Source organism: Dermacentor albipictus, chromosome 3 (genome assembly GCF_038994185.2).
Source record: "Dermacentor albipictus isolate Rhodes 1998 colony chromosome 3, USDA_Dalb.pri_finalv2, whole genome shotgun sequence".
NCBI classification, from domain to species: Eukaryota; Metazoa; Arthropoda; class Arachnida; order Ixodida; family Ixodidae; genus Dermacentor; species Dermacentor albipictus.
The window spans coordinates 4,721,829-4,747,272 of record NC_091823.1 but is presented as its reverse complement, the minus strand read 5'-3'; the positions used below and the strand labels follow the sequence as shown (position 1 = coordinate 4,747,272).

The 25,444-nt window shown below is 44.6% G+C and overlaps 1 protein-coding gene across 2 annotated transcripts in view; it reads right to left on the bottom strand.

Annotated features, from left to right (window-relative positions):
- pod1 (coronin pod1) overlaps window positions 1-25,444 on the bottom strand; it is a 126,759-nt gene that overhangs the window by 99,081 nt on the left and 2,234 nt on the right. For both annotated transcript variants that reach the window (XM_065454335.1, XM_065454336.1), the window contains exons 7-12: window positions 25,015-25,139; window positions 21,718-21,804; window positions 19,873-19,955; window positions 12,899-12,953; window positions 8,376-8,433; window positions 5,759-5,904 (exon numbers count right to left, since the gene is read on the bottom strand). In XM_065454335.1, the coding sequence (XP_065310407.1) occupies window positions 5,759-5,904; window positions 8,376-8,433; window positions 12,899-12,953; window positions 19,873-19,955; window positions 21,718-21,804; window positions 25,015-25,139 (554 nt within the window). The remainder of the gene's footprint in view (window positions 1-5,758; window positions 5,905-8,375; window positions 8,434-12,898; window positions 12,954-19,872; window positions 19,956-21,717; window positions 21,805-25,014; window positions 25,140-25,444) is intronic.

Sequence of the window (25,444 nt, the reverse complement as noted above, 5' to 3'; positions counted from 1 at the left end):
GTTCTTTATTAATAATTGTATATCTTGTTTGTATAATTGTATATCTTGTTTGTAGTAATTGTATATCTTGTTCCCCCGTAAACTGCACAACATTTTAAACGAACTTAAAACTAGACACCCTAAGGCACACATCCTTCTTTTTGGGGATTTCAACTATCCTGGCACAGATTGGTGTGCCCCTCATTGTCCTATTTTTAAACAGGATGAATCACGTGAATTTATGGATGTCTGCTTAACTTTTAACCTAGCCCAACTAGTAACCCAGCCTACACGCATCATCAGAGATACTGCTAACATTCTTGACCTCATACTATCTAGCCATCCTGACAGCCTCAACGCTATTACTTATCTCCGTGAAATCAGCTATCATAAAGTCATTCATGTATGCTTTAGCTTCACCCCAATTACAAAAGCAACTTGCCAAAAAAACAATTTCTCTTTACAACAAAAGAAACTATGAGGCTTTCAATGCGGAATTGGAGGCCTTTTTTCCATCATATCAGGGGTCATTTGACGAACAAGACATCCACACAAACTGGTCAATGTTTAAACATAACATGAATGAATTGACTAATAAATATATCCCCAAATGCAGCTTCCGCACTAACCACCACAAGCCATGGTTCACTAAGCCTCTGGGAAGATTAGAAAATAAAAAGAAAGACCTTTTCCGTAGTGCTAAACTGAGCAGAACAGACTGCGCATGGAAAAAATATTACGCTGCTGAAAAGGCGTATTTAGTCGCAGTAAAAAACGCTAAACGTTCCTTTTACCACATCGATTTGCCAAACATACTTACAGATAACCCGACTAAATTCTGGCAGCTTTTAAACCCCCAATTTTCGCGCGTTGTTACCCTGACTGATGATTCTGGACGTGTTATTTCAGACGTTGGGTGCGCTAACATATTTAATTCTGCCTTCGCATCTGTATTCACTAAAGAACAAAAACCACCACCCCTCATGACAGCCAGTGACCCCACAAATGCAATGCCAGCCGTTACGTTCTCAGAAACCGGCATATCCCTTCTTATAGATAAGTTAAAGCTTTCTTCATCTACCAGCATTGATGAAATCATCACAAAGGTCTTGAAAAACACTCGCTACATGTCTGCCAAGTTTTTATGCTTGCTATTCTTGCAGTCCATTTCTACAGGTATCATACCCCACGACTGAAAATTGGGGAAGGTCGTCCCAGTCCACAAGTCGGGTAAAAAAGATTCACCACTTAACTACTGCCCCATATCACTTACCAGCATACCCTGCAAGCTCATGGAACACGTCATTTACTCTTTAACAATGCAGTTTCTGGACTCAAATAATTTCTTTCATTCATCACAGCATGGATTTCGTAAAGATTACTCCTGTGAGACAAACTAGCCATTTTCGTTCATGACCTGCATGCCAACCTTGATGCTTACCTCCAAACTGACGCAACCTTCCTCGACTTTGCTAAGGCATTTGACAAGGTACCCCATAACCACCTATTTCTGAAACTTTCCGGCCTAAACTTGCATTGCGACATACTTGCATGGATAAAAGAATTCTTGACTCACCGCTCCCAATCAGTCGTCATTAATAAACAAATGTCTAACTTATTACCAGTTTCCTCAGGGGTGCCCCAAGGATCTGTCCTAGGGCCTCTTTTGTTTTCCATTTATATTAACGACCTACCTCAGAAATTATATTGCCATATACAGATGTTTGCCGACGATTGTGTTATTTACAAAACAGTTACTGACACCCTTAACCAACAATCCCTACAAGATAACCTAAATCTGGTACAAAACTGGTGCAATGACTGGCTAATGACACTTAATATAAACAAATGCAAATATATATTTTTCCACCGTCACAGTAATCCTCTCCTGTTTCCCTACACTATCTCTAACGTTCCTATTGACCCTGTCCAATCATATAAATATCTCGGTGTTCATCTTAGTCATGATCTTAAGTGGAATAGCCATATCGCTAATATTATTTCATCTGCTAACAAAACGCTTGGCTTTTTAAAGCGTCATCTCCACTCTACCCCCTGCATGTTAAGCTACTTGCATACAAATCACTAGTTCGATCAAAATTAGAATACGCATCGCCCATCTGGTCTCCGAAACAAGTATACCTTGCTAATCCACTTGAATCAGTTCAAAACAGGGCAACTAGATTCATTCATTCCTCGTACTCTTTTGATATCAGCATATCATGTCTGAAATCACAGTCCAATCTGCCTACTGTTGCGCTTCGTCGCCACATTTCTAGTTTGGGCTTATTTCATAAATTCTTTTATTCCGAGCTATCACAGTAAGCCTACATCTGCCCTCCCCCATCATGTTTCTCTCTTCGCACCGGACATCAGCAGCAGGTATCTCAACCACGAGCATGCATAAAAACTTTTTCTTCATCATTCTTCCCCCGGACAGCTTGCGACTGGAACGGCCTTCCTCAAGAACTTGCTGCCATCACATGCCCATCTATGTTCCTTAACCAAATTATCATTTTTGTTTGTATAACTCATTCAAAATTTTTTTCTGTATTCTGTTATTAACCTATATGTGTCCCACCCCTTATGCAATACCCTCACATGAGGGTCCTTAAGGAAATAAAGTGAAGTGAAGTGAAGGTATCTTCATGGTTCTCGAACCACACTAGCGCCGTGTCTGTGAGGAACAGAACCACATTGTCGAGCTGAGCCGAGGAGTTCCAGCCGTTGTACTTGCTCACACGCTTGTGTAATGGGTGAGCCATTCCTCCACGTCCTCGCCGAATTTTCCCCAGAAAGGGCGGGGCTCCATCTGACGCATCCAGGTGCCGGTTGTTTGCACTGGAGTAGCCAGAGAAGTCTGTTGGTCGCTGCTGTGGGACATCGGGATCTCAAGAGGTGTTGGAGGCAGTCGAGCGAGGCATTGGCTCCGGCATGGCACTTGCTGCGGCAGCTCCGTCATCTTGGTCGAAGTACCCCGCACTTCCACCGCAAAACTGTTACGGTTAATGTTGAACCGGCTTTAAACGGGACGAGGTTGATGGTGAAGTCAAGATGGCGTCCCGAGGCTGCGCTAGCTAACATCTTCCTCTTCTTGTCGCCCAGCTCATGCCGTAGCAATATTATTAATTACTGATACGGAAGAAACTGTTTCAATGCACGTAATGTACTCACGAGAAGAAAAATAATCGCGTTTGGCTTGCTCTGCTGGCCGCCATTTTTGTTTTGGTGTCCCACACTGACAGCGGCAGCCGCCTTGCTTGTCATCCCGCAGCTAATGCGGGATGAAAAACGAAAATGTTTCTTTTTGTGGGAAATTTAACCTGTATAATAATCGCACCCCTGAATTTACGTCAATATTTTTTACAAGAAAGAGCGATCACTATGCGAGTAAATACGGTAGTCATTTTTCAATAAAAGACCGATTTCTTTAAAGGGCCCCTCACCAGGCCCCATAGCAAATTTTGGTTATACGCTGGAAGTTCACTTGTTCAGCAGTCAACATTGGCATCACACAATTGCCAAAAGTCGATCCCTAAAATGACGTCATGAGCAAAACAAGGAAGAACAGTAAACTCAGTGTTAAAAAATGGGCCATACAAGGACACATCCATATTGCAAACGCAAACAGGGTACAACAACTCACGGCTCACTCCACGAAAATTAGTGCTCTGGTCCCAACGAAACAACCTTGCGTCCCAGAAGGCTTTTAAACAGCAGTTGACTAAAGCCATGGCGGAGACACCGTCAATAAGCACACAAACCCTATTCTTCAGCATAAACATAGTTGGAGGCATATCAATCGTCAGCAAAGGTTTTCCAGCGATCTCACCTCCATCGGCTGTGCTGGCTAGTTTTCCGGCGGGGGTGACGTGATGACGTAATGCGCTGGCGGTGGTGACAGAGTGCGATCGGTAACAGGCAAATGGTTATGGCTTCTTCCTTCTCTCAAGTAGCTTCCTAGGGTGGAATTACGTGGCCTGTCTTCTCGGAAGTGGCCTCTGAGAGCAGAATTCCGCGGCTGGTGTGTGTCCAAGCTGTGGCCTCTGTGTCATGTAGACAGCATCGAGTGCCCATAGCCTGATGGTTGGTGTTGGTTACAGTATCTGGCTATGTGACCTGGTGTGCCACAGCTGTAGCACCCTGGCATAGGGTGAACCTTGAAATGCTGATGACAATGTTCTGCCACGGCTGTGCATGGAGAGTAACAAATATTCTCACCTTGTAAGTAATAGGCAGGGGCTGGTCATTGAGAATGAACGTAGCATGGGCGCTGATCAAAGCTTCGGTCAAAAGAATTGTTATAAAATGGTTTGCTCCAGTCATAATGCAAGTCGTCTCTATAGCTTCCAAAATCCGCAGCGTTTATCAAGTGCTGCCAAGGAGTCGACGGGGTTGCATAAACAGCGCCTTGGAAAGCGCAGGAGCTGTAATGTGGCGTCACACAAGGTGCTTGTTCTTCATGTCGAAGGAGCTCCTCACAGACAATCTGACGAATGGTGGACGATAAGTCTGTTGGAGGACTCGTGTCCACACTGGCCACAGACGTCACGTTAGCTGCCGTCGAAATTTCGGTGTAATTCGACGAGTCTTCAGTGTTTTGAAGGTATGGCAATGCCGTATCACGTTTGATACGGTTTCCAAGTTGTCTGTTCCAATGAGGAAGTTATATAAGTCTTCCGTGATTCCCTTTAAATGGTGTTCCACCCTATCTTCTTCCGACGTTTGAGGGTTTACGGTTTTGCACAGTTTCAGAACTTCCTCGATGAATGTGCTGTATGTCTCTCCGGGGACCTGAGCCCGCTGAGTTAACGTTAATTCCACTCGTTTCTTCTTAGCATCCGAATCGCCAAAGAACTTCTTGATCTCCTTCCCGAAGCAGGCCCAAATAGTTAGTGCGTCCGCACGGTTGTCATACCAAACCATCGCCGTGTCAGTCAAAAAGAAAACAACATTTCTCAGTTGGGAGGTAGCATTTCATTGATTATACTGGCTTACCCGCTCATAATGGGTGAGCCGCTCGTCGACATCTTCCCCTGCCTTTGCGGAGAATGTGCGTGGCTCTCGGTAGTGCTGGACCAGGGCTGGTCCTGCCGATGCAGTACTGGGAACATATTCGTCTGGAGGCACGATGGTGGCCGAGGGCAAAAGTCCGGCAAGGCGGGGGCTTGTACGAAGGTCTTGTACTGACGGCTCCGTTGTCAGTAGAGGGAGTTACCCCGCACTTCCACTAGATGTTACGTGCGAACCATTTACTTAAAAATGCAAGGCAGATCAAGGGAAACGGTTGGCGTTTGTTGCGGAAGCGGTCCAAAGGTAGCCCACCAAGCGTTGTCATCCTCTTTCTCTACCCTCCGTCTTTTTGTCATTCCCGCTCCTTCTGCCCCTTGTTACGAGAGCTCGTGACGATATTTACATACGTGCCACTAGATTGTGAAGCATGTCCAGTTGGAAGCGTGAGAGAGGAGTGCAGCTGCATGTACACCTCATACACGACGCGTTCCAGCATTGGCAATACCACACCACACTATGCTGTTTCAATGCTAATCGCATTAACATCGACATTCATCGTGAGATAGGCTCTGCCACAATTTTCTTTCTCCCCAATGTGATGCAATATCATGGCCTACATACCCCTCAATGCCAGCAGCACAAACATGCGCAGGTCGCAACAAATGGTGTACTCTTCTCTGGCACACTGTATGACCTCCGTGTATTCAACCACGAGCTCCTTCTATGGGAAAGGTTGGTGGGGGTCAAAGGACATTACGAGGCTCACCTTGCGGGGCACCTGGTAGGGAATGGGCACAATGCAATCCTGGCCCAGGATGAGCACTCGGTTGACCTCGCCATCCATCACATTTAGGGCACGCTTAGGCACCAGGCCTACTCCTTTGGTCTGCACCTCACCCATGTATTTGGATGCTGCAGGGTTGAGAGATGACCACCACACAGGGTTATCAGACACAGAACAGCACAAACCCATGCCACAGTGGTGAGCTGCAAGGCCTTCACTGATCAGAACTGATCAAGCACTTGATACACGCAAACCTAACTGCACTGTAGTGTAATGAACCTTTACACACATACTCTTCAATGTGCGCAGAGTCCATTGACTTATGCATCAGTAGGGGAGCACAAATACTCAAATAGCATTGTCTCTCAACTAGTTAGATTTGCATGTGTACTTCATCATTCATTTACTCAAACATTTGACACATGCGTTGGAAGACGCACATTCGGTAACTGCCTGTGCACAGCCCTTCAATGGTACCCGACAGTAGAAGCTTCGCCCAAGTAGGTGGGAACAAAGTATGTGAAGCTGATAAAATGAACAAGAGCAACAAAGCATTACAGATAAAGGGAGAGTGCAGAATTTCTTTGCTTCAAGTGCAAAACCTGGGTATCATTGTAAAACATTTTTTACAGATGTTGGTGACCCATAAAATACAAACCCAACAATTACATGCAGCGTATATGCCCATTCAGCTATCCACAGGGATAATTTTCGCTCCTGTCCACCATGGATGTAACCAGTTCGGCTCACACTCTTGATTTCTCTACAACCACATGCAATGGCCTGTATCTTAATAACAGCAACACTCAAAGAAAATTTTGCACTTGCAACCGCATTGTTCTTCCTCAAACTTCACAGTATGCACTTCTTTGTCTGCTTTGTTCAATAAAACAAATGGAATAATTTGTTTGACTGTACACATTTTTGGTCTATGGCAGGCAGTAAAAAGCAGTCTATCTCTCTGGAGCAACTCCTCATTTCAGCAATGGCAAGGCGCAATAAGGTGACAGTTTTTCTTTATCTTCCCAGAAAATTGAAACAAGTAACGATACACAGTGTTTAATGAATGATGCAGACCAAAAGACAGAAGACGAGCGAGACCAAAGCTGCAGTAAGACCAGCAGCAGCCTTTATAATTGTTAGAGTATGAATACAGGTCACTGTATTGATCTATTAGCCTCCCTCATAGCTCATGGCATCAAGAAATTTGTGATTACAGGTTCACCTGAGCAATGGAATCACCCAACAACATAAACATCGCATAGCAATGAGCAACTGCTCAAGTGCATGCCTACAAGCATGCTTATGAGAGTGCCTCCAAAGCACGACTTCTTTCTCTCCATTTTATAAGCAGGCAAAAAATACTAACCTGTGGGCCAGTACTTTGTGGAGAAATGTACAAAGGAGAAATGTCACCATTCCTCATTCTTTCCTATCCACATGAGTTGAATCACTGTTTTCCAATGCACTTTTTCACCATATGTCACCAACTTGCCAGCTAGCACAATCGCTGAATTTCAACAATTGCCTTGTCTGAGAAATGATGACTTGTTCAGATCAGCATCCCAGATCCTCACAAAGCACTACCTTGATGCCTTGCTGAAGCACAGGTTGCCTTCACTGAAGGGCATATCTGTCGTCATAATGTACGCACATGCTCTCCTCTCCACTAGTTTAGCAAATCCAGAATGTTCATCCTCAAATTGACAGTGCAGTGCGTGCCGCCTACTTTGCACCCTCTACTATTTACCTTAATACAAGAACCTGTACACGATGAGCAGACACTTCTGCAATCACTACTTTGGAAGTGCAAGCATTGTGCAAGCTCTTGGCTGCAGACTATGTGGTACAGTGCTTGTTGATTCATGGCGCATAACCACAAATATTGCCTGCTTTGATAACAACAGTCATCCACAGCTGCCATAAGTAGGTGACCAATGCCTGAATCATTGTCAGGACACACTGGTAAAGGCTTGTAACAGGCTAAACTGTTTTCATTCTAACCACTTTCTTTTGGAGCCATTTTCAGACAAAAGAAAAATAAGGCTTCCACAGCACCATTTCATGCTGCTATGTAGTGGTATGATGACCAAAGGTGCCCTCACCATACCTACATGCATATTTGTCGAAAAGGCTTAACTGCTGGAAGCATATGACAAAATCTGTCTGCCACAGCACTTTTCTCTTCCATTTGCAGGGGCCACAAGAAGCACAGGCACTGCTTAGCACACACACACACAATGTGAATTCGTGCAGCCCTGTCCATAGCACTCTCGAGAACTTGTTAAGTGCAGCAAAAACTGAAGGGACCAACTGTCTTGTCATAGCTCTTGAATTCACAAATAAGACTCCAAGCAACTAATTAGGCAAGAATACAAACAAGAAGGCAGGAAGTGCAGTCACGTATTCAGTACTGGAGAAAGCACAGAGCAAGTAAGACTTGTATCACTTCCATGTTTGATACTCCTAACTTTATCAATTAAATAATTAGTTTCTGAGTCTATTGCTGACCTATGTAATCCTGTGAGCTTCAATTTATAAAAGAAGCCACCAGCCAACACTGAGCTGATAATGTGAGCCAGAGCACACAGTGTCTCACCTTCACTCAGGAAGGGCTCTTTAAAAGTCACCTCCCAAAAGTTGACAGTAGTGTCACCCTGCGAGGGAAGAAAAAAAAATGTTATGTAGGGGCTAACAGCCCCCTCCAGAATAGAGAGGTTAGTGTAGGCATAACCCCTATGGTGCAAGAACAGGTGTTCTGGCGGAATGCTAGGGTGCTTCAAGGTAGTGCATGTGACTAGGAGGCTGGGGTGTCAGGGGGCTGACAAACTCTAGCCACTGTGCTGGGAGTCTGCATTGCAGGCTGCACTTTTCAGAGCACCTGCTTGTGTTTTTAATGGCAGACAGGAGCGTAGCCAGAAATGTTTAAAGGGGGAGGAGGGGGTTGCAGTCTGCGTACTGGTACACAAATTCCAGTGGGGCACATGCCCACTTTGCCCTTCTTGGCTATGCCCTTGACAACAGACCTAAGTTACTGTGTTCAGGTCACGAACTCTTTGAATGTGATTTATAATAGGGTGCTTTGATTCATAAATAAAAGCTCCCCGGGAGTAAATAAATATTCCCTGCAACAGTATGTAGTCCTGTCAGTGCTGCACTCACAGTTTACATTGTCTGCTGAAGCTGCTAGTAATTTATTTACTTTTCCTGCTTCTATTTGAGCAAACAGCTCCTATACGCTGCCTTCTCACTTTCATTACATATGAAAGCAGTGTGCTAGGGAGTACTGCATTTGATTCGTTTCTGCATAAATAGAAGCACCTTCCCATGCCCTCGATCCCGTGCCCTCGGGCTTAGTAGCGCAACGTCACAGCCACTATGCCACCATGGAGGGTAAACAAGAACGATGTTTAGCGTGTTTCACATATGGGATCTATTACGAAGCTCTATATTCTTGAAGCAACCAAATGAAAGACAACTTATTTTTAATAAATCATACTGCCACATCTCATGCATATGATTCCATAGGATCAGTACGAGTTGTCTTTAATAAATGATTTATGACAAAATAATTAATTCTGGGGTTTTACATGACAAAACCACAATCTGATTTTGAGGTGCACTGTAGTGGGGTGCACAGGATTTTTTACCACTTGGGTTTCTTTAATGTACAGTTAAATCAAAGTACATGAGCATCCTTGCATTTCGCCCTTATCGAAACGCAGCTGCTGCAGCTGGGATCGAACCTGTTTTTTATGACATAAGGCACTGTTTGCTTTACTTGCTTTTTTTATTGAAAATTCACAACGGAAAATGACACTAGAGGTAAATACAACTTGTAATACCCCTGACACATGGGCAAAACTAAAGTCCTTTCCAGTAAACCCCTTTTGCTACTCTGAAGGACCCTTTGCAGAAAGGAGTTGCGCTGATGACACACGGCACCGCACTGAACTTCTTTAGGTAGTTCCTCAGATGAACGTCGCAAGAAAAATAACGCTGGCTGTTAAAGCCACAAGAGAGAAAACATTCTTAAAAAGCTGCGTATTTAATTACACTTAGCTACTGTAGAACCTAAAAATATTTTTTTTCTTTGTTGATGGCTAATAATGCTTATAGTCGTTTATTTTATTCGCGTTTTTGCGTTGTTAGCAGCCATTTAACTTGGTCCAGCAACTATGTGCAGCCGGTGTTTTGCTGTGCATGCTGTTTATTCTGGTGATGCCCACGTTTCTGTCGTCCTTTTTCACGTCTTTGTTGTCCCTTCCTTTGTGCGCGCAGGCGTAACGCGTTTTATTCAATATGTTATTTCAACAACTGTGGTTTCTTCTGGGTATTTTCTGCGGGCGCTGATTGTGCAGTCTCCATCTCGCGACGTGAACACACCACATGCGCGCAGCAAACGACGACGACACTGCCGGAATTCAACATGGCGGCACTAGCGACGTTATGCGAGCGTTTGAGAGAATAGCTAGAGGAAATCTTCACTATTCGACAAATTGTATCACTGCTAACAATTAAAACATTTTCGCAAGGTAAAAAAAAATACCTATGGGCACCGTAGTTGTGTGGCAGGTTTCCTTCTATTGATGTGTTGTGCACGCTGTGTGCGAGAGTAACTCCTTTTCCACTCGAAAAGTAGTTGCGCGATCTCCTTTCCCGAAAAGGAACTTTGCCGTAAAGGACATGCTCCTTTGTCGTGTGTCATTGCACTTGAACACCTTTCCGGTAGATGTCCCCTTACCTAAAGTACTTTAGAGTGCCCGTGTGTCAGGGGTATAAGCCAAAAAAAAAAACGCCGATCGATGTGCAGAAGGGATTTAAATTATGGGGTGTTACGTGCCAAAACCACTTTCTGATTATGAGGCACGCCGTAGCGGAGGACTCCGGGAATTTCGACCACCTGGGATTCTTTAACGTGCACCTAAATCTAAGAACACGGGTGTTTTCGCATTTCGCCCGCATTTCGCCCCCATCGAAATGCGGCCGCCGTGGCCGGGATTCGATCCCGCGACCTCGTGCTCAGCAGCCTAACACCATAGCCACTGAGCAACCACGGCGGGTGTGCAGAAGGGATGTGCCTCGTGTGTCTGGTCTCACAACTGTGTTGCACACAAGCATATCCAGCTTTCTCAAAGTTGCTCTTCTAGACCTGGCACCTAGAACAAATGCATTGTGCACTGCCGTTCGCGTTTTTCCACGTACGTTGGGTCAGGGTGCTTTTCAGACCTGCAGTCTTTTGGTTGCAGAACTCTAGCTTTACCGTCTATAACATGCTTGTAGTTGGCTCCTCTCTTCTGGGACACTGAACATCGAAACTTCAACTTCAACAAGTCCTAACAGCTTTTACAGTTTTGCATGGTACACTTCTTGCCCACAACTTGTCCCAGTTTGTCTCCGCCAGGCAACGTCACAGCTCAAGAGGCAGACTTCTCTCCCTCTCTTTTGTGATTCAGCATATTTGTCATTTTTCATTATTTACAGTAAAACCTCGTTAAACCGTACCCGCTTAAACAGTAGTTTCGGTTTAAAAGTAGTAAAGTCAATTCCCCGACTCAGCGGCCATTGAACATAATGTATTTTGTATCCGCATTAACCGTACCAGCTTATTGCGTACGCATCGGTTAAAACGTAGCGTTTCCACTTTTCGTCGCGCAAACATGGCGGTGCGTCGTCTCCATCGGGCGGCCCGGCAGAACAACAAGCCTCAGAGATCGGTACAACGGCCTCCAAGCGCCCTGTGCGTTTGCATGTGAAGCCGCATCAACATCAACATCATTTCGACGCCGCATGGACGCCATGCCAGAGAGCGTTGTGGCGTCGTGCAAGCGAGGACTCGCATCATGTCAAAGCTAGGATAAAAAAGACGCCGGGTGCTCAGCATAGAAGAAAAATTAGACATCGTCCGTGCTACCGAACGTGACACGAAGAAGTCGGCGCTGGCCTGCGACATGGATCTGCTGTTGACTACAGTGTGTGGCATTTGGAATGCGAAGTTGCTCGGCAGCGCTGCTGCGACCGCGAAGAAATGTTGGCTACGAGGTTCGACTATTCACCATCGTTGCCGCTGTTGTTGCCGAAGTGTCAACTAGCGACAGTGATGAGGACGACACGGAAATCGACAGCACGGGCTATTCAGGCCCGACAGTGGCAGAAGCTGCGCGTTACGTCAGCCTCGTGAATGCGATCGTCGCAAGAACAGGGGCGCGATAACGTAACTATTCCAAACGAAAAGTTTTCCGAACTCCGGCACCCGGCAATGAAAAAGGCGCCACGGGACTTATGCAGCACTACTGCGCGCGTGCACGGAGAATACGTAACGCCAACGAGGAATCTGTCGTGCCGTGCGAGTGTTTGCCGAGAAGAGGGGGGCTGGCTGAGAAGCTGGCACGCAGCTTCAGTAAGTTTGAGGCCGCTGTCGTCGTGCTAGGCCGCCGCGACATCAAACGAAAATAACACTTACGTCCCGCGAAGTGAATAAATACTGCATGTTTTTTCCCCTTTCATCGCACTCTCTCTGAGTTCCGTTATCGACAGGTAAGTGGGCGATCTCAAGCTATTTCGCTTAAACAGTACTACCGTTTAGTACGTACTTTTTCCGAGCTCCGGCCGACTACGGTTTAACGAGGTTTCACTGTATATAGATTAGGCATGTTAAATACTTACCAAGAATGACAATAACCAGTCACTACATGTTGAAGCAACCATTGCGACACTAAGAGCTTGTTGTCTGCCCGCACCGCTTGTCGGCGACCGCTTCCAGCCATCGTCGCATGCTGTCTACTAGAGCAAGCGATGCGACTGCAATGTCAGAGGCACTATCATCTGCTACGGCAACCGAGGGATTTGAATGATTACAGTGGAGGAGAGAAACAGTGAATAAATTATGTTCAAATTTTCTTCAGCACATTTTACCCCCCAGCTATAATCATTCACATTAAAATTTCTTGCTTTTTCAGCCTCCTTACATGTGCTGCCGTGCAGGGGAGCAGATGCAAAATACCACTATTAGTGAGACGCGTTTTACCCTAGCAGCGCCCGTGTTGTTGGAGCACCTGTTCTTACACCGTGATAACCAATGGTAGATTACAAGATGATTAATATGAGTGAGAGGGCAGGTACCTTAGCAGCCAGGAAGAGCATGTTGGTGTCTGGGTCATACAGGGGTATGTACACACTAGAAAAGGAAGAAAGCCAGGTGCATTATAAATGCAAGCTCCAGCCATGTAATGCCACTGAAAAGCACAAACCACAACAAGCGCATGCTGCCTACACAGCAATTTGTTACATACACAAATCAAATCAAATTATGGGGCTTAATGTCCCACAGCAACTCGTGGGATACAGGAGGTGCCATAGTGGAGGGTTCCAGATTAATTTCATCTACCTGGGGTCCTTTAGGATGTGTTAGTTACACAAACTTTTCTGTAGTATGCCACAAAGCCATCTCACAACCTTAGCTACAGGGTGGCCACAGCCACTGAGACAGTATGGTTACATGTATAAGGTGGTCCACTCACTAATGGACCAGCTTCAGATCTTCATACAAATAAGAGTGATTCAAAGGTCACTTGTACACAATCGCCTATGCACAAATGAACGGCATAAGTACAACAGAAGTTTGAAATGATAGCCTGCGTGCATTTCTCGGCATGGCCAATCTCCTTTTGAAGGATATCTTGGCACATAACAGACCGGAAGTCATTCCACAGGCCAGTGGAGTCTGTTCAAGAGCTCCATACAAATTTACCTGCACAACAGAAGTTCTTCTCATTGCCACCGAAACAATCTGCAGCGCCAGCTTCTTTCAGTGGGAGGCAGGGGTGCTCCTGCAAGCACCCACTGCTTCCCAGGGATTAGCCACCACTACAACAATCTATTTATTTATGCTTTTAAGCATGCAAAGCACACTCTTCTGTTGTAAAGCTATCTGCATTCAGTGCATTAGAAGATGCCCTGCTCTACCTAATTTCTGTCTCAAGTGAAGCTACTTATGCCGTGGTGGACGAGCATTAAAGGGAGGTGACAATGTAATCATATTCATAATCAATCATCCTCAAGGACATCGCTTTAAGTGGATGATCATTAGTCAAGCCAATGGGCAGAACGTCCATTACTCCTGAAAGTAGTTGCAAAAAAGTGATAAGTCAAGACTGCAGCCCCAGGTTAAATGAAAACAGAGAGGTTCTGTAGCAGCAAATCGGCCATTAATATTGTGAGCGGAGACTTGATAAGCCACAGACACAAAAAAACATGCAGAAACAAAAGACAGGTGCCATATTTTAAAGCAATTAGAATCTTAATTTTCTATTCGTCTTGCCCTTCATCATTGGTTTATACAAAACCACACCTCTGCTATTGCCAAGATTGGCCACTTGGCTGGGCAGATGAGAAGAAATTTAAAAAATTATAAAAATAATTGTGACAAAGTATAGCCCCATGTGGTAACGCCACCCCAAAGTTCCCGCAACAGCTTGTAGTGATGCCACAGATTTGAAAGGGATACAGAATAAAAAAATTTGTTGCCGAAATTTCTAGCTCCAATGATAGCTATTGCATCGAGAGTGGCCAAAACAACACTCTTTCCGAGCATAAATGAGCGAAAAGTAATTATTTTAATGCATATTTCTCAAATCGCTGCACCTAGCAGCCTCCTCTGAAGGCTCCAGCAAAACCGGATATCGCGCCACACTTACCTGACTCACTGCTTCCCGCTCACTGTGAGCAACCGATCACCCGCACTGGGCACGCGAAAGAGCAAGTTTGACGTTTGCTGCGACGGATTTGCTTTGTTGTTCGACCGTCTAATTCGCATGCAACAAGGCATCAGAGGTGCGTTTGAAAAGAGAATGCAAAAAGAGGTTTCTGGTTTTGTTTCCCCTTTTTGAATGCGCATGATGAAAACGGCAGGCAGCGTTAGTCTTTTCTCACGTGCCTCTTGTGAATGCTTCTCCCATAAATCACTGGCTTGTTCATGCTGGAGTTTTGTGCAGAGGTGCCGTTTGGCAGTAATTTGTCATTTATACGACTCGCAGCCACCGCGCTCCAAGCTGGACGGTAACGTAGTCGTGCCCCTGCGCCTATGTAATCGTGTCCGCAGTGTGACGTCGCTCGTGGTGACATGCGACTTCGAGAATTATTTAAGACAACATCTGTTATCTGTGCCATCTGTTACTTGAATTGATGAATTGAAATTTAGAGAAATAATAAAACACACAAATGGAATGCCTGCATATGTTTTGTTTTACTTCGCACCAAAGAAAGGGCGATGTACTTCCGCTTTGGCTGCTTGTTCCCACACTCGTGCGGTCACATGCGCAAGTACCGAAACTATGCCATTTTCTACAGCGTTTCAGCGTGTGATCATGCTCTGCGATCTGCTTGGTCTGCCTCAGTATTTGTGTAGAACTGAATTATACCGCGAGTCATGTTTCCTCGTGCACAGCGCGCAAAATCATGCGCTGCATGAATGAGATGACAGCTCACGCGCAACGCCGTGGGCGGAAGTGGGTAGCAAAAAAAAAAAAAAAAAACCCTGAAGGCGTATGCGTGGTGTATGCGTCACGCGATCCTCGAGGTCCGGTATGGGAGAATGCAGGGAAGGAATTTCACTTGCACAGGCTAGAGGGGGCGAGTGGAGAGAGCGTCTTGCTTCGCAGTGGAGCCTGCCAGCTGAAATCATGGGTTCGTGGCACAGAAATATTTCTATCTCGGCTATTAATGAGCTGATTGAAAACTTTTTGCCGCAGAACGCTCTCTAGAGGACACGTGACAACTTCCCGCGTAGAACCGAAATTTGCTGTAGGGCCTGGTGAGGGGCCCTTTAAGAGGATCAAATACTCAACCTAGCAAGTTTTGAAAAACTCTTCTTCCAGCCTAATGGCCCAAACAGGACTGGTGACTGCTGTTAATGTGCAATAAGTCAAACTCCATCTTCAGAGAAGACAAAATACTTGGCCCTACAGAAACCAGAACGGGTGACTTCAGTTTGAAGGAGAACCGATATGGGAAGAGGCTGCAGTATATATAAGGATTTTGTGTATCCCCACCAACATGAAAGGGAACGTGCATACATGGATAAAGGACGTTAAATCAAACGGGAAAAATTATCCCCTTTATAAAGCGCATCCCCCACAATATGGTGGAGCTGGAACTGACCTTGCATGGCACATCGAACCAGCAACCTTGGTCTCAAAGATCACCTAGTAAGCAAATAGCTACCAGACCACTGACCGAAACATAAAGCAACTAGAGACCTTACATGATGGAGCTTTGAGGGCATTCATCGGGTTTCCCAACGACATCCGTATAAACTAACTAGTGTAGCACTCAAATATACCCACGATTAGGAATATCCCACAGCAACACGAAGTAACTTTCAAGTGCACGTAAAAAAAAATGTTTTTTTTTTTTGAGGATGAAGGCTAAAAAAAAGCAGCACCAGGCAAAGTTGAAAACAAAACGACACTCAGCCAAATAAGATGGCAGCCAGCAGAACCGCTGATGCTGTTACCTACTGTTAATTTAAAGCGTGGCATGTGCGATAACCTCTAAAACGAGTATTCACATAAATTTCCTCCTATCTATTGCACAGCCATTTACCCAGTAATTATGCTATAAGTCTCAATTCCTTGACAGTGCAGCAAATGATCAATTCCATTGCCTTTTGGTATGGCCAGTTCAAGACGCACACCATGTGCACCGCACTTTGGACATGAAAAAGGGACTGTACATGCTGTGGGAGGCTGCGGCACGAAGAGGCAGCCGCTGTAGCCATGGCTTATTTAGGCCGACCTGGTTGGCCGGCCAGCCAATTTACCCCACCTAATAAATGCACCCCTAACTTTGCTTCATTTTGGGGGGAAAAATAGTCCATTCAATATACGAGTATATACGGTACAGAGTTCCAGTATGTACATTTAATGTATAGCATTCTGCTCGATTGTGTGCAGCTTAATTACGTTTCGCGTAACAGTGCCATTGAAAACGGGAAGTAAAGATTTGTTAATTTATAACATGGATGTAAAAACCATGGACACAATACAGATGAAAAGGACAACATAGTACTTGTGGTTTTTTGTTGTTGTTGTTTTTTCCATCTCAATAATGGCCGCATATTTTACAGCCGCCTTTTAATATGAACTCATCAAACAAGATGCCTTGAGAAAGTAACCCGAGCTACAATTTATTGTGTGCTAGGTTTTTTACAAGCTCATGTCAGTGGTCTCGCAAAATTACCTATATAGCAGTGGAAGCCCTGTCACATGTTGTGGGAGTTACATAGTGGCAAAGAAAGCAGTGATGCTACTGGCCCACGCTATATCGGAGCAGCTTTTGCAGCAGCCAAAAATTCACTTTTGGAGCAGTAAAATCGACTTTCATAGTAGGTTTATGAAAGCGATTGCAAACTATATTATATGGAGCTTTTACAGTGGGCAAGCTATGTGAAAGCAGCAAGTGGCCACTAGTTACAATTCATAACCTCCATCGATACACAAAAAAGAAAGCACCTTCTTTGCCTTGGTATATCCAAGTGCAGGTGCCAGGTCGTCTTCATGCCTACTATGTACCCAGAGGTACGAGTTCACATCCACAAGCAGCAACGGCAGCTCGAAGAGGAAGAAGACTTCACGCAGAACCCATCTCAATATGACTGCCAATGGTAATGCGTTAGCACTGAAACAATTTAGCAACACATACTATTGCCCCCAGGAGTGTATGTATCAGGAGTGTACTGTAGCAGGACTCCCGTTTCGCACTTCCCTAAGAACGCTTGGCTCCATCTAGTGCTGCCACTGTAAAGCCTGCACATCGCCTTCGAAATATATGTTGCACTGGTGCGTGAGAACTCTCGATAAATGCGTCATCCGGACACTGGGCTCCTCTCTTGCGCTCCTTTCTGGACACACTGCACTATCTAGTGGTACTGCCATGAAGTTCGTGCACTGCCTCCAAGACAAGAAGTGCAGCATGCCTGTGCCTGCGAATGTTGAGAATGGGTCCCTCACTTGCTGCACGCTCATTGGCACATACCGTATTTACACGAATGTAAGTCGACCCATTTTTCTAAATTTGGAAATCTGAAGTGGGGGCCGGTCGACTTACAATCGAAACCAAAATATGGCATCGCCAAAAAAGCGAGACCAATGGCAGCTGCAACGTAGTTACAATTTTATGCTTGCTCTATGGCCCTACCCATAGCTTTTCGCTATCCCCCTGTGTTTGTTCGCTTCTCAGAAGGGGTTTTCAACATTTTTGAGAGTTTTACAGTGCACACAACCAATGCCTCCTTTACTAGATGCCTGCCGCGTGAGCTGACACGTTGGTTCCGGCCTCTCTCCTCTTTGCTCTTCTACACCTTGGTCGGTTGCAAGCGGTAGTTGTGACGGCTGCTCCAAACTTCAATCACGTTCTCCTGCCTCCGAGATTGTAGCGGCGTCTGTTGCGATCCCGGAGGCAGGACCCGCGGTCTCTGGTCAAGCCATTGGTCGAGTGCGCGCCAGCCTAGTAATCGTCACTTCCTTCACAACAGGAAGTAGGGTCGGCAGCGAGCACCGTCTCTCCGCAACTAACCTGAACCACAGGAACCTCCATTCCAATAGGAAAACTAGCGACGCGGCAGACTTCTAGTAAAGGAGACATTGACACAACACTCATAAGGGGGGTGGGGGATGTTGTCGATAGTTGATGGAAGCGCTGCTGTTCCATTCGCGGCAGCACTCTCAGAACGGTGGCGCTTGCGGGGAGTATTGGTAGTTCATGGAAAAGCAGACACCGCTCACGGGTTTTTCTCTATAGTTTAACCAAAGGCATTGGTTTGACGTGTCCGACTTGACTGCCAGCTACGTGCTACTTCCATGCTTCTTCAGTCATCATGAGTGCTCCAGGCCCACTAATCATTCAGCACTCGTTCACAGCAGCGTTCAAGAGGGCTGCCACCCTTTATGCCGAAGAAACAAATTACTGCGCAGCGGGCCGCAAGTTCGATGTTTCTGAACGGGTGGTGCGAGAGTGGCGACTGCAACAAAGTGAAATTTTCACTTGTGAGAGCAAGTGAGGAATTTCCCATGTGCCGAAGTCTAGACGCTTTCCGGAGCTGTAGGCCAAGCTTGTGGCGTACGTCGCTGAAATGCGTGATCGGTCCCTGCCAGTGAAGTGCGACATGGTCATGAAACAAGCCCGGATCTTTGCCTTTTAAAGACCTGCTCCGTCGTCGTGAGTACAACGAGTGGCTGGTGGCAGAAGACCGCGAACTTACACCAACTGGACCTGTGAAAAGAGCCTCCCTGATGGCTGCATGTGGTTGGGTGCATTCGGCATGGGCTGCTGTTCCACAAGATGTCGTGCGGTTGTTTGCTAAATGTGGAATTTCGCTGGACGACGACGCGCTGTGGGACCATAGCAGCGCTGATGATGGCAGCACTAGTTAAGACGAGTAGTCCAGTGACCATGTCAGCTACTAATAAATTTGCGTTATTGAATGCCCCCTCGGGTGTGATTTTTTTTTTTTTCCTCTCACGCGATATGGGGGGTCGACTTACAATCGTGTATATATACGGTACCTGTGCTAATAATCTTGGAGGAACTTATGGCCCTGCAGCAAAATTTAGCTCTTTGAATATACAGTGATTATAGAATTCCTAGCCACGAGGAAGGACAGTGCTGAGGTTTTCCGTTACTGATGTTGCTTCCCTTTGCTTCTTCAAGCCGACATAGACAAATTCCTAGACTTAACTCTTCCTTTCACTCTTGAAAGGCACGTTGACATTGTTGACATTTTGAACGGGTCGCATAAGAGATGCTGTAATTAATTGTGGCAGTGTCGAAAAATTGAGGCTTTATGCCACATTTATGAAGCCAACAGCTACGTAAACAAAATAAGTTTTTTTTTTTCAATGGACACAAAATTTTTGTGCCACCACTCCTCGACAGCTATGTACGCACAGCAAGTCCGAAACTAGGAGACAAAAAATACATGACCGAGAACACAGGCCTTGCCGCAAATGAGCATGATTGACTCAAGGCAGAAAAACCCTTCATTCTTGTGCAGCTAACATGGTTCATTCAAATGGTGACAATATGAAAGTGCTACTGACCCCATGGCGCTGTCACCAGACCAACTGGTGCAGGGAATGTCAAACCTCCGGACATCTCTAAGGCACACCTCGCGCTCCCTCGCCTACAGCAAAGAAATCACAAGGCAAAAAAAAAAGAGTTGAGCAGCGTTTTGTACTATTATGATGCCATACAGGTACTTCTATTCCTACGTGGCATCAGAGCCAGCAGTAAACCAATTTGCAAAACCCCAAAAGGGAATTGAAGTTAATGACGTAGTACTGGCATAACTTCAAACACAAACAATTCTGAAACTACTCCAATGCATTGTACAGTTTCAAAGCATTTGTAATGGTGCCTTAATTCAGACTCCAAAACATATACTTGGGAGTAGTCCATGCTTACAAACACGGTACATAGCAATTGCACATTGCACATTCATGTAAATACATGTAATGGGCATTTTAATCAGCTACTTCCCATTTGCATTTCAATTTATGCTGGGGCTGTATTCTGAAACAATCCACCTCAGCTATAGTTTCACCGTCAGGCGTGTGCCGATTGGCTGGTTGAGCAAAATCGGGTGACGTAGCTCATCCGATTTTGCTGAAACAGCCAATCAGTGTGCACAGATGGTGAAGGCATGGCCAAGGGAATAATATTGCAGAAGTGGATTGCTTCAAAATATGGCCCCTGAAGTTAGATTCCAGAGGAAACAAACAAGGACACCGATGGTAAACTGAAGAGAGACAACAAAATGGTGATGCTATGTTATTCTCTGGCACAAGCAGCAGGCTTTTTATCCCACCAATGCCTCTATTACGGCTTTGACAAAATATATGCTTTGATCGCTGTCCTTTATCAAGCCTATTTCATGCCTTGTCAATTCTCAAAAAAAAAAAAAAGACGTATTTCGATTCTTTGTAGATGTGCGAGCTGCTAAGGCCAAACCACTATATGCCTGCAAAAATTTCTGAACAGTCTTTAGTTGAAGCTAGAGTTTGCACAGAGATCATTCAAGTTTGCAGAAGTTTACATGAAGGCCATTAAAAATTTAGTATCGATAAATAGACTGATTTCTGTTATTATACAAAATGTTGGCACTGTGGCCTCAGTTTGGTAGAGGGACTATAGCTTGGTGATGGGCTCCAATGGCAAGCTTTTGCAGGCACTCCCGGTTGAGACCACCAAATAGTGTCTGGCCTGAATAGCCAATGTAAGAAGCACCCATTCAATAACAATTTGTGATTATACCTCAGTGATGCCTTAAAATGGGCACTCAACAAATACAGAGGGGATCACCGGGCACAGATATGTTGCATAGTTTTGTGTTTAAATGTTCCGCTTACCACATGGAATATTCATTATCTAAATCATTTTTTGATGTATATAGTAAATTTTAAAAATTTAATTCTGGATCATTTTGCGCCAGGACCACAATATGATTATGAGGCATGCCGTAGTGGCAGACTCCGGATTAATTTTGACCACCTGGAAATCTTTAATGTGCCTCTGAACCTAAGTACACGAGCGTTTTTCCATTTCATCCCCATCGAAATGCAGCCATCGCGGCCAGGATTCAAACCATGATTTCAAGCTATGCAGTGCAATGCTTTAGTCCCTAAGCTACTGGAGTGGGTAATATAGTAAATGGGCTACTCAGTATTTTTTTAAATTTGAACAATGCCAAAATGCAAAAACTAAACACAAACACAATTCTGGGTGCTTTTGAGTAAACTACCAGAATCATATACTAAAAGCAATTAATATTGCTACGGAACAATATGTGCGATCATGAAAAGGCATATCATATCAAAAGTCAATGAAGCTGTCTTAGCACGCTGCGTAATAATGTTTGTTAGCAAGAAAAAAAGAGGAGCACTCACACTGCCCAAACCAGTTGAAAGGATGTAGTCGCTGTTTCCCAACCAGAGGACTCTTGAGTCCCGATTATTCGCATGGCCAGGTGCTTGCTGCGGAAGCAAGGAAAAACTGTATCCATAGGTTAGACAAGCTAGGTGACACAATATGCCCTCAGAGCATATCATGTACTGTCACATTTACACAACTCCGTTCCAAGGCACTGGACATTCTAATGCAAACAGACAAGGTGGTAAGAGGGTCATCTTTACATTTTCTGATGAGTCATCATAATTAGAGAGTAGTCTATAGTGTAGTCAGTATTACTCCATTTTTGAATAAAGAAATTCAGTCACAGCCTTGAAGCACATGTACAATTTCAATATCGACTACAGGCATTAAGAGCAAAAATAATTGTTCTTTCTACATTGCTACAAGAACGCGGCATGTTGAACACACCATCAAACATGGTATAGTAATATTTTTAGCAGAGCAATTGTTTCTAGCAATATGTGGCCCACTGGAAGTGAAATGAAGGCCCATTGAGCATTCAAGGGGTTTCTTCACTTAAAGCTCAACGTCAGCTACTTTTTCTTGGCCACCACTCAACAGGACCGTTAAAAACAAGTTGTATCTGCAAATGTGGACACAGTGCTTCAAGGAGATAAAAAATTACGTGGATCCCACACTGTGGGAATTGACGTAAGCGAAGCTTTCTGTGCTGTTTGCTTTGACTGACAATAATTAGTGGTGATGTTGACAACACATGTTTAATTTTTTTCAATGTTTAATCCAACACAAGAGTGGTCAGTAGACATTAAATGTTACCTTGCATGCACAACTGCTGTTTTTCTGTGTACTACACAGAACACACAGGGGGAGGTATTTGCTTGAGGCATTGTTGTGTGCCATACTTTGTTACCTCTGAGAGGGCTGAGCATATTCCTTACCTCACATGGCATGTCGCATCATGGCATAAGTATTAACTTTTTGAGGGTCAATGACATAGATATACGGTGCCGCGAACAAGCCCAAAATGGTCGATGCTGTATATTTACCGCAGTGTCTGTACATTTAAAAAGCGCGCCTATTTCCTAACTTTTCCTTTCCTGGCATGTGCTGCCACTATGTGGGAATACAGGAAATTTTTTTTCTCGTGCCTCCCTTTCTCAATTTTCGTTGCATGGTTTGTTTTAGAGCTAATTTGCTCTGGCACGTCTATATACTACCACTCGTGTGTTGGCGCGCGCAGGCGGTGGTTTGGCTTTTGTTCTGTGGGCAGTTTTGGCTTCTTGCGCTAGCGAAACTGATGGCTATCTCTTTACTAATCGCTCAAAGGGCGACCGCCTGTTTCTCGCTCGTTTAGTGAAGTTTAGTTTAGATGAAGATTAGCAGAAGTTTGTCACATGTTTTGCTTTTTTGACGGGAACACAATCACACAGTTTTCTTGAGTGCACTCACTTGCGCAGTTCAATTACGCTATGGACGTAAATATTAGTGTAAGAGCAGGAACATTTGAGAGTTGCGAAATATTCTCATGTGCGCATGTTCTAAGCCTTGAACTACGTGTATAACAATGCACCAAATTTTCTATTCTGATAAGTTTATTCCCTTCTTTTATTGATGTTATTCATGAATAAACAGCACATATATACCAACACAAAATATTTTTTTCTCACTTTACGGTCACCCTAGAAAAATGACGGTAATTTTCTTTCGAAATAGGTCCCTCAGAAGATTTGGAATCTGCAACAGAAAAATCAACCCTGGGCGGTCGCATACACGCAAACAAAATCGATCCTCTAAGGGTTAAACTTCAATTCAATTATGGGGTTGTGCGTGTCAAAACCACAATCTGAATATGAGGCACGCTGTAGTGGTGGACTCCGGAGCAATTCTGAAACAGTGGTGTTCTTTAACGTGTGCCTAGATCTAAGTGCACGAGCACATTTTATTTCACCCCCATCAAAACGCAGCTGCCACAGTCGGGATCAAACCCATGACCTTGAGCAATGCTATAGACTCAAAACTACCACAGCGGGTACAGAACTGTTGAAGTCCAACCACTTCCATAATGTCGTCTAGACCCTACAGTCTGCGCCGTCCATATGTGCAGCAAGCAAGACTAAACAGGCACTTCAACCTTTTTCACCCAATTGTGAACAAGGCTTCTGTATGGAAGCCGAGACATCTTGTCTTTTAATAAGTTTTACATGGTCGGTGTATGTCTTTCTTTGTCACAAGCAAGACTAAGAGCATCCTGCCCATTTTTCCTCCACAGTATGTACTGCCCTTTAAATTCAATCTAGTATTATTTTACAGCATTCGTCATAACAGTGCAGTTTCAAATTTGTCAGAATTTTAAAATTTCCAACAATTCATCAAGTGGTCACTTCACCGTTAGGAAAAGCATACTTGCAGGGGTGCGGCACAGTGCAGGCTTCGATATATCAAATGTGGCAGTGAACGGGAGTTCAATGTATGCATAGTACATTACTATACTTTTGCATGGGTATTTTAAAGGGGATTTTACAACTGCTTGATATAGACAATAATTCTACATTTCCGTGATTGACTGTATAAACTCGTTTGAAGCAAATACCTTGTGATCTCCTTTCATCATCTGAAGGCTTCCGAAGGAAGGTTTCGAGCTCAATGAGTGAACAGAATTTATGTTTCGTAAAACTTGACGCAATATTCACAAGTTCACAAAAGGAGCTTAAATTTGTAAAGGTTGAAAATTCAAGAGAGGTGGAAGGTACGACGTCCTCAAAGGGGCCCTAATGAGATTTGTGCACTGCAAACAGACTGGCTCAGCATATAGATCACACAGTCATGACAATGTCTGCAAAGTATTACACTGTCGTATGCTGCAAAAACAGCTAAATATTCAAAGAAAAATCTGTGTGCTCTTTTTCTCAATCGAGTCATTCAGGGCATGTGTAGTGCTTCCGCATCACATGCATACAATTTGCATCGCACAAGTAGGCGTGTGAACTCCTATGGAACACTAAGCCCACAGGACCACCTTTGGAAATTCAACACAAAGCAAGAAAAGGCAGGGTCATGAAGGAAAAAGGGACATGCACCTTTGGCTTGAATGGAAGGAGGAATGGGAGGCATTGGTTGAGTCAATGGCTCACCTGCTTGCGCCACTGCTTTACTTATGTCAACTACTACTAACCCATTTTTTTTTTAAATATTGTCATGGAACGCTTTTTGAATAACGGTCTACAACTCCTAGTGTACTATGACCAAAATTTCTGAGAGGGTCCAGTGAAGGAGGCCCTCTCAGCAACAAGTGTCCTTCTGCCCATACTTACAAGTAAATTGCTCGGTGTCCTGGGGTCCCAGACTCTCAGCTTTCTGTCTCTGCCAGAGCTCACAAGTTGGTTGCCATCACCTCGCCAGCTCAGGCTCTGTATCAGCTCATCGTGTTTCAAGTTGGCTGGGTGACAGAGGGCGCACAACAGCTAATCTGAGAAACAGTTTCAGAAAGACTGGAAGCAACTACCCAAGTAAAACAAGGTTTATAAATATTGTTATGTTATACACATGCCTTCTATGGATAAGTTCAGACTGCCTGCACTCCTCTTTCACGTAACAAGATGAGATTGTATGTGCTGGCACAAGGTCCACAGGTAAGTTTCAGGCTAGCCCCACTGTTACCTTTTTCCCACTGCCCTCTTCCTACATAAAGCGCCACTAATGCACCCAAACATCTCAAGCCTCTGAACACACATGCAGAGACAA